The sequence below is a fragment of the Notothenia rossii genome (assembly GCF_949606895.1).
Source record: "Notothenia rossii genome assembly, chromosome: 2".
Taxonomy (NCBI): Eukaryota; Metazoa; Chordata; class Actinopteri; order Perciformes; family Nototheniidae; genus Notothenia; species Notothenia rossii.
This window is the reverse complement of record NC_136904.1, coordinates 84,616,922-84,631,331: the sequence shown is the minus strand read 5'-3', so window position 1 is coordinate 84,631,331 and position 14,410 is coordinate 84,616,922. Positions and strand designations below refer to the sequence as shown.

General features: G+C 41.1%; 1 protein-coding gene and 1 long non-coding RNA gene across 2 annotated transcripts in view; one reads left to right on the top strand and one right to left on the bottom strand.

Annotated features, from left to right (window-relative positions):
- clybl (citrate lyase beta like) overlaps positions 1-2,927 on the top strand; it is a 54,235-nt gene extending 51,308 nt beyond the window's left edge. Inside the window, exon 8 of the mRNA XM_079662575.1 lies at positions 1,081-2,927. Within this exon, the coding sequence (XP_079518701.1) occupies positions 1,081-1,176 (96 nt within the window). The 3' untranslated portion in view covers positions 1,177-2,927. The remainder of the gene's footprint in view (positions 1-1,080) is intronic.
- On the bottom strand, positions 1,494-6,025 carry LOC307027887. The gene is made up of 2 exons (XR_013804794.1): positions 3,137-6,025; positions 1,494-1,870 (listed from the first exon to the last, which is right to left on the bottom strand). It is a non-coding gene; the product is annotated as an uncharacterized lncRNA (long non-coding RNA).
- Positions 6,026-14,410: the final 8,385 nt, after the last annotated feature.

Genomic DNA, 14,410 nt, shown 5'->3' with positions numbered 1-14,410 from the left:
CTATGTCCTATTAACCAGGGGATATTGCTATATGAGACTTTCTGTAATGTATGTGTCCTGCGTGACTCATTATCTGGGACTCTTCAGATGAGCGGGGTGTTTTTCTGCTCTGAGACTCGGACTGATCCTTTTGTGTTCCCTCTTGCACACCTCTGTAGTTCCAGATAATACATACTGTACACCCCTGGGTGACTCTCAGAGATGCATAGGAGAAGTGGGGTGGGGGGGGAGTTGGGCCAATTAAGTGTACAATATTATTGTTCCTAATTTAGTGCATGGTTGGATCCTGTGTGTTGCGCTCTGTGGGCTATCTGCTGAGGTAATGCACAATCTGCCCGCACCTCTCTCCCTGCCAGGGCTGCTCCTACTAAGCATCGCCCGAGGGATTCAGATCCTGTGTGTGTGTGTGTGTGTGTGTGTGTGTGTGTGTGTGTGTGTGTGTGTGTGTGTGTGTGTGTGTGTGTGTGTGTGTGTGTGTGTGTGTGTGTGTGTGTGTGTGTGTGTGTGTGTGTGTGTGTGTGTGTGTGTGTGTGTGTGTGTGTGTGTGTGTGTGTGTGTGTGTGTGTGTGTGTGTGTGTGTGTGTGTGTGTGTGTGTGTGTGTGTGTGTGTGTGTGTGTGTGTGTGGCGAACAGGGTCAGTCCCTTTGTCTCACCACACGACAGGTGCTTGTTTCTCATAAGTGTCACCCCCAGCTATTGACTGCATTTGTCTGACTTGATGTTTCTTGGAGATCTTTCAAAGTACATGTTATTCCTTATAATTTACACATTTCCATGCAATGTTTAGTCTGTGCGGTTTTTCCTGGTAGTTTTGAATGGCTCACTTGACTGTATGTCTACTAAGGTACACTTTCATCTGCAACTTCATTTTTTTTGCAATTATTTAGTATTAATTACTACAGGTTAAAAACCGCAACTACATTTTATGATACTTCTCTATTAATGCAAAATGCATTTAAGGATGGCTCTCATAATGTGGCATGTTCTGTTTTTGGTACACTAATCTGCTTACTGCGTGTTCACTTTACACCGGGTCTAATTTCTGTCTTTCTGTTCTCACCTCTGTGTAAACCTGTTCAGGGTGCGTTCACCTTCCGCGGCAGCATGATTGACATGCCCTCGGTGAAGCAGGCGAAAAACATCCTAACCCTCTCCGTTGTGGTGCCAGAGAAATGACACAACTGGTGGGAAGAATCACGAGGAACCGCGGAACTTGACCCTGATGGGAGACGTCAAAGGGAACAGGAACTCTTGCTGGTTTCAGGACAAAAATGGCACTTTGAAGTGTTATAAACTATATTGCTGGACATAACTGGATGGTGGAAATCGTGTTTTTAATTTAAGTTTTAATAAATGTGGAAATTGTTTTTTTTATTTAATTTGATTGTTATGGCAATTGCAATAAGTTTGACATTTTCTTTGTTGGTCCTTTTATTCGCTCGTGGCGTGTATTGACGGTTACTGCCTTGTTTGGGCACTTTTTTGGCACACTGTGCAGAGTGTGCGCCATCATGTCATTCTTCAGTATGTGTGCCCATGCCTCCCATCTCTCCTAGGTCATGATGAATGCCCTCCCACCTCCACGATCCAGGCAGCTGGGTGAAAGGGTAAACAAACACAACAAGCCACTGTTGTGGATCTATTCATTAGGCCCCAGCGCTCCAGTCAGGCCTCAGCCCCCTGCCCAGGGCCCGACTCACAAATATCAAAGTCTCGCTCGCTTAGAAAAAACAGATGGAAGTGCGTAAACTTACGATTTCGCTTTTTTTTGTGTCAGCCTCCTCAGTGAAGACATTCAGCTCGCCCTGTGGCAGCCTTGAGCCTGCGGTCTTGATGGAGAAGGCGTGTGGCGCCACACACACACCATGACCTGTAAAAAATGTAAAGAAACACTTCATACATGCACATGCTGCGACAGTATTCTTTACCTGAACGCTTATTCAACACAAAGATTTAAACTTGGATTATTGTTTCCAGACTGTCTTTTTGCTCCTCGACAAGTTCAGTAAAGTCGTTTGTTGTGCTGTAACAAATAAAAGCACAAAGGCGCTCTGTGGAGAGCTTGTGCATGTCTGACTTCCAGAGACAGTGAAGTGGGTGTGATGTTGGAGTGAGACAGATTAGTGGCCATGTTGCTCCAGCAGACCAGGACCGAGGCTTTGTCTCTCTGACTGTGGATGGGAGGATAATTGGGGGGGTGTTGAATGGTTAATAGTGCCATTGGTGACCATGGTAATGAAAGGCACCATACCCCACCTCATCCCCTCATCTCTCCCTCTCTCACTAGTACTGTATGATCTATTGTGTCTGGGGCAGGACTGTGGTCTGTGCCAGGCCAGGCCAGACAAAAAGATCGAAACCACTCCTGCGCCCAGCCAAAGACCCCAACAGTAAGCTGTCTCTTTGGCATTTGGCCACATATTTCTCTCACCCCATCTCACTTTTTCTCTGCCATGAATTCACATTGTTTGTTTTCACCCAATGTTCCATTAAACCATTAGGTTGGTAGACAAAACTGTTATTTATTACTTTAATTAAATAAATCTACAAACGGTACTAAAGTATAGAGCCATTTTGCAGGCTCTGTGGATCTCTTAAACGGGCATTGGACAAGCCACATCTCACACTTGGTCATTCTGCAATGTGGTGTTTGTGAATAACCTGTGCTGATTGCATTAATCAAACGTTTTTCTTGATTTGAGGTTATGTCATTCAAATGGGCTTCACTGATTTGTATCAAACTTGAAAATCTGACTTTTTTTAAACTTACAGAAATGTATAATTTGTTGCAGCTTAGTCTTTCCACAATCTGAAGTGAATGCTGAAATAGTTACTAGAGGAAGTCCACTTTGGTTTTGCATCAATTAGTCTAAGCTTCTGTATGTCTTTTTAATTGTGAAATGATTAAATGCAATTTAATAAGTTGAGTTTGGAGGCTAAGTATTGTCTCCAAGTATTCACTGAATACATATTTTTGTTTTTTTGTAAGGTTGATAATGAAAACATTTTTTTTTAAATGTTTTACTTCCAAATATTGAATAACATCTATTTCCCTATTGAGTACAAACTGCATAATAGGCTCGATCAAGCCATTCTTGGACACATGTGCTGCACTCGGAGTTGAAAAGAGGCTCACCAGGTGACTTCAGTGGGGAAGGAGGCCGTTCTTACGGGACAACATGGCTTTTCGGAGCTGCTCTGCACCAACAGGTGTCCCTCAGACAGGAAGGAAGGTCTCTAAGCAGAGGAAGCAGCTCAGGGCATCATGCAGGGACCAAGCAAAAAGGGCAGCTCTTCTGAGGATGATCAGGAAATAATTTGGCTAGTTTATATTACAACAAAACACAACATCCCCTTAGTGTTTGTTTACCACCTTTTTTATTATCATTCTTTCTAATATAGGTTGCCCTTATTTCCACCCACACTCTCTCAGCCCTCCGCCTGTAGGTAAAACAAACGCTGTCTTGCTCTCGTTTTGCTTTTATTGCACCTTGACGACTTTGCAATTCAATAACATTTTGGATTGAGAAAGCCAAAGATTTCAGTGACATCTCTGTATATTAGAGGAATGCATCCCTGTCTGCCTCCGCTGTGTAATTCTACATGACATTTCTATTATGTGTGGAGCTGATATAATCTTCTCAGTCCTCTCGGTAGTTTTATTTAAATACATCTCTCTGGTATTCCCTGAGAGAGTAAATTACAATTAACACGATTATAACCTCACAAAATTGTGACGGGAATCAATTAGGCTGCGAGCATTATTTCATAGCCCGGTAATGTGTTGGTCGAGATTGCTTTCATAAATTATGAGAGACAGCGCAGGCGGAGAAAATGCATGTATGCAAAACACTGTCAGAGGAAAATTAAAACGAAATGTTTTACATATTTTTCCATTAATCTAAATGGGACCCGTGTGGCAAAGATGGTTTTATTCTAATTCCCCGCCCGGGGATGCCCAAATAATGACTTGATGTTTTAATAGACTTCTAATGACGATATATGACAAAGTAATTGCAGCAAAAGATTATTCTAAAGCAATGAAATACCTCGTTATTGTAACTGCAGCACAGTTTGAGAAGTGTAAACCTATTAGCAACAATGACTTAAAATATAACGTAGGCTATGAGCTGATCAACATAAAACATTTAGTTTAAGCTAATTAACTGCGTTGCGATATTTTTGTTATATTGTTTGAATAAATTAAAACCTTTTCCAAGTGGCTCCAAAAGGCCATTTCCTACAACTATTAGTCAGTGCTAATTTTCAAGTGTCCAAGGCCTAGTGCAGAAAAACACAATGAAAAGTATTAAATATCGCTTTACAAATTATAATAAAAATGCTTTAGATTAAATAGAAACTATTTATTTTTGCTTTGTGAGGATAAGCATGTGGTAATTGTAAAAGTGATGTAATTTGAAAATGCATTTAAGAAAATGCAGCATCAAGTAAACTGATCATTTTAAAATAAACAATAATAAAAAACATAATTATAACGTAAAAGCACATTTAATTCCGAAGCTTGTTAATAAAATATTGAAGCTATCTATCTTGTTGGTTCATTGTATATGTATGGCAGGTAAGCGTTTCTTACTGCATTAATTAAGTATTCTGTCATTTTATTCTGAATGTTATTGCATGTTAGGATATGTTTTGATATTTTCTTCAGAAACCACCAAAAGCAGTCGGTGTTTTTATCAAGCGCAGAGCCTTTTATTTCCCCACCGATGACAGGCGCATGTCCAGCCTCCTTTTCTTTCTTTTTTTTTCCCAGTTCGTTTGCATGATATGAAATTCACCGTGGCCTGTCTGTCCTGCCTCAGTGATCTGGCACATGTGGACCATTACTAAACTTAATTTGAGAAAACCTTTTGTCTGAGTATCAGCGACGCAGGCGCGAGGCAGGATGCAGGATCAGAGTTGTTAGATCCTTTTTATTTTTTTATTTCACCTTGATATTTTACAATAAATCTATGTTTATGCAAAGCCATAAAAACATCCTTAACAGGCCTCATGTAAAGCTGAATAATATACATTTTTCAAACCAAATAAATGTAATCTACATAAATGATGTTTATTTAGGTTGAATTGTTGTTGCCACTTCACGTCAAGCTTAATCAATATTTCATTTCCAGCACCAAACGGGTATAAACATAATAGTGCATAGCTGCATCCCACCTGCATTAGGTCTATCATAAAGGTGATGTTGGGGAGGGGTCCTTATATTTAATTTTACCCACCAAACTGGTCCAGGCCTCTGTTTGAAGGCCCTCCCTGCTTCTTGTAGAGTTTAGTTCTTGGAGGTCCGGTTCTCTTAAAGTCCATGCTCCTGGGTTTATTTACCTGGTGGATAAATATATTTTGCAGTTAGAGAAAAAAAGTCACAGAAATGAAACAGACTTGGCAAGTTGGCAACATCTTACCCTCAGGTGTTGACTCATATGCAAATTAGGATGCATCTTGTCCCACATTGAAAAATCTAATGAAATTATTGATTGTACAATGTATAGGTAAACATATTTTAGATGACGTTACCTTCCTCCTTAGCCCTGATTCCCCCAGACTCCCTTCTCCTTAACGGGCTCAGATCAAAGGCTGCCCGGAGACCACTAAAACCCGCGCGCTTTGTCTGCTGTTGCCAGGAGTGAGGAAGGGTGTCGGTGGGGAGGAGGGGGGAGGCATGGTAATGAGACTCGTTACAGAGCGACACAAAGTCCCTGCAACTTTTTCATTTTTTACCACAAGTGTCCATCTGTCGTCCTTTCTGACTCCAGTTTCCTCTTCACTGCAGCACAAGTTTCTTTTTTGTATTTCTTTTTCTAGGCCTACTTTATTTCCTGGGGATTACAGCCACACATTTGCATGGTGAAGTAAAAGAAAATGAAATGTCTGATTCACAACTTAAATGGGATGGATTCACAACTTAAATGGGATGGATCTGGGATGGTCTGAAGGTGATTTTCACATTGTATACAAAAACGCACATCTGTCACAGTTAATGCACTTTAATTAAATAATGAAACTGCACCTACTTGCTCTTGAGTCTTTTTTGTTTGTTTGTTGTTCTTTGTTGTCCCTAAACGCACCAGACAAGACAGACCAATAGAAAGTTTACGCGACCGACACAGACAGTTTAAGGGAGAAAAAAAAGGTAACAGCACCTCATGAAAACAACATGTCTGCGGAGGTATGGCCATACTGACATAAACGCACATCAGATCTCTCACCTGCCTCTAGCAGTTAATTAGGCAGTAAAATGTTAAGCCAGTGCCAAACAATAATAGGTTCCATATTACTCATGTTGAAAAATTAAATGAAACCTTCTTGGAAACAATTTCTCATAAAGGCAAGTATTTTCGAATAGGAAAATAAATCATATATGAATTTTCCGGCAAGTATCTGTTGGGATTTCATGCTGCTGTCTTTGTTTTACCCTGTTTACCTGCAGGTTATCAATATTTGACGTTTTATAAAATGAAAGCATCCACAGTGGCTCAATCCAACCTCTTTTTTTCGATTCCCAGATTTAGTTTTACCAAAAATATTGCGAAAGATGTTGTTGGGACATCCTAAACTTTTATTATTTATAGGGTGTGTTAACATTATCTTTTAGCGTTAAATGTTTATTACTGAAAATTAAATCTATAATTGTCCTCTTAAACTTTTATACCTAATTTAATTGACCTCGTTGGAAGTATTGCTAACTATTTTTCGGGTTTTTAAATGTTGATACAAACTGATATGTGATCATTTCCCATGTCTCAACACAATCAAAAACCAAGCTTTTGATGTGCACCCGCCCCCCCTCTCTCTTTTCTTCTTTTCTTCCCCTCTCTCTCTATCCATCTCTCTCTCCCTCTCTCTCTATCATTCTCTCTCTCTCTCCCTCTCTCTCTCTGTGCCGTTGAGCAGGTGGAGGCCGCGCACCTGCACACACAGCTGCGCGCACCTTGTTATTGCTGCCGCTGCTTGACGCACAGATGAGCGCAGCGCACAGCCAACAACACAATCCCGACGATATAAACCTCTCCAGTGCCACAGCCCGCAGCCTCAGCGTGCTGCACTTCTTTTAATGGAGAGACATGCATTATTTCTGGTAATTATTTTGAGGTAGTTATCAATTAAATTATATCTAAAGAAAATAGAAAAGAAAAAATCACAAACAAAGTTCTTTATCTAGTGTTTTCCAAGCGGGACAGGGATGTATACATCCCAGCCGTCTACCTCTTGTTTGTCATGCTCCGGACTTCCAACATGACACCATCTAATCCAATTAAACACGATAACCCTGGACTAACGTATTATTCTCTTCCTTTTTCTTTCGAGTTGCTGACAAGCACTCTTGGTTTTGTGTGAAAGAGAGAGTCAAGAGCCCTCTCTTAATCCCGGGCACGACTAGGAGTGATTGAAAAGTGAAAGAAACCCCTCATTGGTCCTCGAGCTGGATGGTGTTTTCTTTGTCCAGTACTCTGGCTTTTTGTTTAGTGCGGTCATCATGCATAGCAGTCCTTTCTGTGGGCTCTTTAAAGGGAAATCACGTCCACTGAGCCGGTGACAGTTATTAGTTAGTATCATAGAAGTATACTTTATTGAAACAACATAAATAACCACAACTCTCTCATTATCTTGTTCAAATTGGTTGTAATCCAAATAATTATTGTGATTTAAAAAAAACAATGAAACATGTTTTTTTGTTATATGTAAAGTGTGCCATAATTAGTCGTCTGTTAAAATGGTTTAAGGGGATTAGGCATGTTATTAAAAGAATAAGTATAACAAAAATCCTTAATTGTAAACACCCTCCCCCCAACCCCTCTTACACACAAACTTCAGTGCAAATTCTGAGATAGATGAAAATGAAACATGCAGCTCAAACAAACCAAAAACATTAAGGTATAACAAGCAGAATTTTAAACTGGCATGTAAAATGTAATGTTTTATATTAAAAGTGTCTCAAATTCCTACTTTCAAAGTGTTTTCTAGAGAAAAGGCGACGTGGTTCCATACAGCCAGCCTCGAGCCCACATAACATATTGTAGGTGTTGCAAAATGACAGGTAATTGACATTAATCCGCTCTCTCTGAGACTCAGGGGGGATCTAAAGTAAATGGGGATACGGTTAATGAAGCACCACTTGCCCTTTGGATCTCGGTCACAGTGTGCAGCGGGGAAGTTTGCTGAAACTTCGGGCAAGCATCATAAAATATGATGAGATGTAGAGCGATGATTGAAGATTTAGAGGAGTGAATGTTGGATTGCTAGAGCAGATACGGATAGAATTAAAAAAAGAAGCCAGCCCAGAGGAGGATTAGCACATGAATAATAACTTTTTAAGTGATGACTCAGGTTATTGCTCTCACTTTCTTTGACATATCAGAGGCGTTTTTAAAATTGATGCTTGCCTAACAGGCTCTCATAATGCGCCAAAAACCCTTCCTGCATCCACAAGGTTGTTATTATGCTTATTATAATTCATATTGGGAGCCTTCCCTATAGGAGCTGTGACAGACAGACAGAGGCCAGGTGTGAGAGGTACACTTTGAGCGTAAGGAGTCGCACCTCTCCTCGCCATGCGCACGTTGCTCGGTGCCACGGGGGCCTGCGTAATGAGGGCACCTATGGGGCCCTCCTGGATGGAGAGGTGTCCTAACCTCGCCACGGCCGGTCAGAACTGAAGCTCCGACACCTGCACGTCACCCTCACCCCCCTCCTCCAATCGGCTCCCCCCGGGCAGCGCCTGCCACAGCACCCCCCCCCCCCCCCCCCCCCCCCCCCCCCCCCAACTTTTGACAACGATAATGATGTGCATGGTGAAAATGCTAAGGAGGGGCTATGGTAGGGAAATAAGGAAGCACTGGGGAGGGGCCGTTGCATTTCTCCTCAGGACCAATTCACTTGTGATGGAAAAGCACAACTCTGCAGCCTCCCACTGAACTGAGGAATGCATAATCTGCTGCTTGGCTTTCTCACAATTCAGAAAAAAGGTTATTTTCAAATATTTGCTATACTATGTTAAACACTAGTCCAAACAACAACAAAAAGTACTGTTATTAAAACTATGCAAATGCTCTTATTATAAGATTTGACATTCATAATGATGTGATAAATGCAGCCCTCTTGAGACTCACATCCTATGTATTTAGGTTTTGGGCGAACTATCAGTCATGTTGACAAAATATCGCCTCATCTCAAGGTTTAGTGTCACTAAGATGGATCAGCTTTGATAGTTTGTGAGATATACTGTCATTTACAATGGCAAGTGTCTATGAAGGGCCAAAAGGTGACCATCCCCAACGGAGCTGGCCTAATTACACAATTAGTCTTGTGATTGGGGCAGTCCAGAGCGAAGCGTCCTGCGGGACAACCAGACACATTATGGCTGTCATCAGCATCTTCACAGCAAGTAAAAGAGCCCGGCTAATACGTGCGCTGCTTATGTCCTTATGAGGTGGAGGGTTGTGGTTTCTTTCACTGAACATGTTTTGCATTTCTGTTTCTTGAACAGAATTTCTTGAAGGCCAGTGAGGGCCAAACATCTTCTCTGCAGTACGAAGCAAGGCGAGGGATGGAAAGTGGATGTGGAGCTGTTTCCTGCCACCATTAATACCATAGGTCATCTTTGTATTCAATCATTTATGTCTTAAGCCTCATCTGGGGCCTCAGTGCACCAACACAACATCCTTTTGAAGCCATTGGTCAGATGGAGACCCCCATTCCTCAATCTCATTGCCTATCCAGCCATATATCCTTTCTGGCTTATCCCTGGTCAGATGGAAACATCAAGAAACACCATTTCCTTCTGCCCATCCAGAGCCATATCTTTCATTTCCAAACCCAAGTCTGTGAAAGAGAATGGGTGTGAGGCTTGTGATGTTTGGCAACCACGCAGACAACTCCATGAAGTCAGAGGGAGGTCCTGGCTCTGCATGGTTGAGGAGGCAGTAGGGCCTCCACACTGGATACTTTACTGCTTGTGCACTGGCTTATCACATTGGATTAGAGCTCCTAGTGAGACTGGAAGCTGAGGATGATTGCTAACCAACTTCACCAGTTTGCCCATGATGAACATAACTATGTGAAGACGGTCAGATGTTTGGCTGAGCAGGAGTCAAACCCTTATCTGTTGTTGGCACAGACTACCGTTTGTCTTTTTTATTACAAAAACAGATTATTGTCTCCTGATGCTCCTTCTCTCCTTACCAGGACATAACCTTCTTCCCCTTCTTTTCTCTCATTTCCAAGGATGCCCCCTCTCCCCAGCTGCGATTTCCCCCTCTCTCAATGTTAACCTTTCTGCAATAAAACCAGATGCATTATGGCCCACCATTTGATGTTGAAGGCGTGATGGTTCTGCACAAATCTGGCACTGATATGAATCTTCGCCCACAATGGAGAAAGTGATGGTAAGAAAGTAGAAGCAAAGGAGTGGGGGTGGATTAAAATAGTGGACTGGCACTAAGCTTTTGAAATCATTTCGATCAATCATAGATAGGTTTTCAAGATATGTTTGGTTCCGACTGAAGGGAGATACATGGATTTGAATTTGATTAGTGGTGGTGAAAGTAATCCTTTATAAAAATCGCCAGAGGCCTCAATCTGGTGTTTAAGTCCCAGGTCAATACAGCATGTGTTCCATAACATGTGAAGAGTAAACTAAATGGAGTATAATGCAGTATCCATATACAATTTTCTTGTTTTTATAGTGGAAAAATAGCCCTTAAGAATATAAAATGCTTATTTCAAAATAAGTCAAATGGAGTCATACAGGATGTTCTCCGTGTGCCAGGGATGACACAGTTTGTTTTCGCTCAGGTAACTTGTAAACAGGAGCATCCCTGTGCACAAATCAAAGTATCCCACACTAAACAGTCCATCTGCTTCTCTTTGATAGAGTATATATTTCCATTTCCCTCCACCCTGTCAGCCCTAGTTTCCAGTACGCTGAAGCCTACATCCTCCATTTAGAGGCTCTTAGGAAAGCCCTGTCATTCAATGAGAGACTACTGGGGCAGCATGCTCGCGCTTATCTGCACTTTAGTTTCTATTTTCTAGCCGGTGGGCTATACAAGGGCCAGGTAGCGAGGCCTGGCTCATGCGGTTGTCCGTGGACGACCTTGCTCTCCTCACCTACTGCCTTGGAGTGGCTCCCAGTCCTGGGATGGGGCTTTGGACCGGCACCAAGTCTCTACCCCCACAGATGTTACTGAGCCACCAGATATTATGTCAGTTTCTGAGTGATGTATCATGCTCTTCTGAATAGCAGTGCACGAGTGTAAAGTAGCCGGAATACACGTGACAACATTACATATTGGTAGAGTATCCCATCCCTAAAATATTTAGTGGGAATGGTTTAATTCTGACTCTGCATGGTGTTGCACTGATCTGTCATATCAGCTTGTCAGCTCATTAGGACATTTTGTTTTTTTGAGAAGAAAATACTTCTATTTTCAATATAACAAATAAATAGTTGTTTAAAATAATCATATATATGCTTTATAGTAATTGTTCATGCATTTCATTATTCTTCATTGCAAAAATCATAATTTCATAGTGCAATTACAGATACACATCTAGACTTCAGTTATTACAAATAATTGTTCTCATTCTCTTTGGAATTAGTATTTGTTGGTATTCTGTTATTTGGTATACCTCCTCTGTTTTTCACTCTATTTTTGACTTTTTTGTTAACACATTTAAAACACAAAGTAACCTAGGATGGTTAATTAGTGCTCATTGAAGATATTTGGGGAAAACACATTCCAGGTACACTTTGTCTAACATGAAACATTCTGATAAGTGTTCTTTAATTAAGCTTTATAATTGAATTAAAGAACAGTATCTGAAATAAGGTCTCACAAACAGAGGAACAGTGCTGTTATGCTGTTTTCTATACCGTCATACCACTTAGCTTGAGATGGAAGGTGAGAAATAACAAAGTCTAAATGTCAGAGCAAGAATAAACCAATTTCCTTCTCAGCACACTGAGTTCTTAGCGTGTTATGATTATATGTAATTGCGGAAACCACTAGAACAGCATAGATTGCTGCTTTAACATGAAGGAAAACCATGTTGTTAAAAATCCAAAATGGATGATTGCTCGCTCGGTAATTAATTTAATGAAGTTCTTATGAAACTTAAACCAAGTAGGCTACAGGTCAGTTGACTAACCCCCCGGCGCGCGCTTTGTCAGATGTTTAACTCCCGCACTCCTCTGGGAAAGACACCGGGGCTAATGGGTGAAACCAGCTGCTGTAGTGGGACTGGAAAGCAGTGACATTCCCCCTGCAGACCTCCGAGAATTTGAGGGTAAAACCGGACAAAGAATTTCCCATGCGCAATCAAAATATCAGGAGGAAACACTCCTTCCTAAAAAAAGAAAAAAAAATACTAAACTGTTGAGTCGCTCCTTTAACTTGTTGTCGATTTGTCCCTGCAGGCTGGAGTGCGTTTACTGTAGCTACAACATAAACTGAGTGTTCGCAGAGCAGAATAAAAGCGAGGGTGCTTCACTGGAAGGGAATGAAACTCGCTCTCCGAAGTTGAGGGTCTCCAGTTAACCGGGCAGAGGTGCAGCAGCAACTGCGATGTTTTCTGACTTGATCATGAAACTTAAGACAGTAGGCAGGCAGGCAGGTAGGGAGCTTTGAACAAGTTGGCAAAATGCCTGGATTGCAAATATGTGGCCGTTAAATGTGAAGAAAGAAGTGAACCTGAAAAACGGAAACTTCACACTGCGTTAAAGTTAAGACTCGGGTAGACAAACAGGTGGCACCGAATGTTAGTTACAATAATGTATTTGTAGTTCATGATCATTTTGCATTTCTATTCTGATCCTAAGTTAACTTCACAGTGCACAGATAATATTGTGTAACTAAATCGAAACGTTCCTTGGACATTGCAGTAGTATATTTAGAGGGAGAGGTGAAATGCGGTAATAAAGCTCTGACCAGAATTTACAAATTATCCAAATTAGGAAACAACACATTGTTAATTGTGACCTGGTCTATATTTCAACAGAGGAATCACTTATTGCTTTAACGAACGTAATATAATAAATATACAGTAGTTCATGTAATTAAGTCACACACTTATTTCCAGGGGTCTTTTCCTAATTCATCACACATTTCTTATTAATTATTGTAATATTTAGGAACAAGACATGTGTAGTTTAATTTTGTAACGGAACGAAAATCAGCCAAAGCTGTCACAAGGTGCTGCTGTTCTGCTATATTTTATATCTGAGTGGGGGTGTTGTTGTGATGTTTCATCACACCTGCTTTCTTGTTCACAAAAATAAACCGTAAGTTTAAAAAATCCTAATTTTTTCCTTCAGAAAACGAACGTTTTTCTGTTGCTGTCAGGTGAGCCAAGCCAGTGCGGTCTGCAGGCGCAGGTGCATGGATCAAATGACCTGCATCTATTTAACCAGAGCCTCTTAACTTTTGTGACTAAAATGATCACTTCACAAGCCATTTTCCTTCGCATTGTGCCAAAAACATTCAGGAGATGGATAATGCTTGTAAAGTCTGACAAGACAGCATTTGTTTTGGTTCTACGCTCGTCTGAGAAATTATCTTTCAACCCCTTTAAAGGGCACAATTGAGAAGCAGCGACGTTTTCACTGCGACTTCTTGCTTTGTCCTCTCCAAAGTGGCGTCTGCATGTCTGACTCTGCCAGTTACTGATTTGCAGGCAGTATGTAAAGGTGGCCCGTGTAAGTGATTTCCACGGGCATCCCACTAAAGGAGAACAAATCGCTGACAAAGGAGAGCCTTTCCCATTCAGCAGCGTCGTTAGGACAACCAAAAAGTATTTCTCAGATAATAAGTTCTACTTCAAAGCGTTTCTCACTGAAGGGTGACTGCTTCACTCCTTTTATTAAGTCTCCCTCCTTTTAATGCTGAAGGAACTGTCTCTGGTTATTTTTCATCGTGTTTATTTTGTAACATTCATTGAGCCCTTGTTTCCAAACAGGACCTACAAGAGCAGGCTACTCTTTAGGCCCTTAGCCCTGTAAATGTCCGAGAGGAGGCCCACAAGGGCTTTGAATGAGGCAGCAGATAAAGTGTTTTTAGAAATGCTGAGAGGACAGCTATAAAATTGATAAAGCCCCATTACGACTAAACAAATCTGCTGTTGTGGCTTTTTTTTTTAAAAAGGGGGTTGAGCGCTACTGAAGTGTTTCTTTTACTTGAGCTTTATAAAAGATGCTCAATATTAGAGATGTGTTTTACTTCAGTGCTGATGAAGGGTTTGCATTAAATTGCCACAGCACCACCATCCTCCAGGAGTCAAGTGTGTTAATTGATGCAGTAAACCCGGGATAATTTCCAGTATGTGTTGTTGTTTTTGTTTTTGTTGTTTATTACAAGATATGCAATTTGTTTTCGTCTTGTCCAAAGCTTAACAG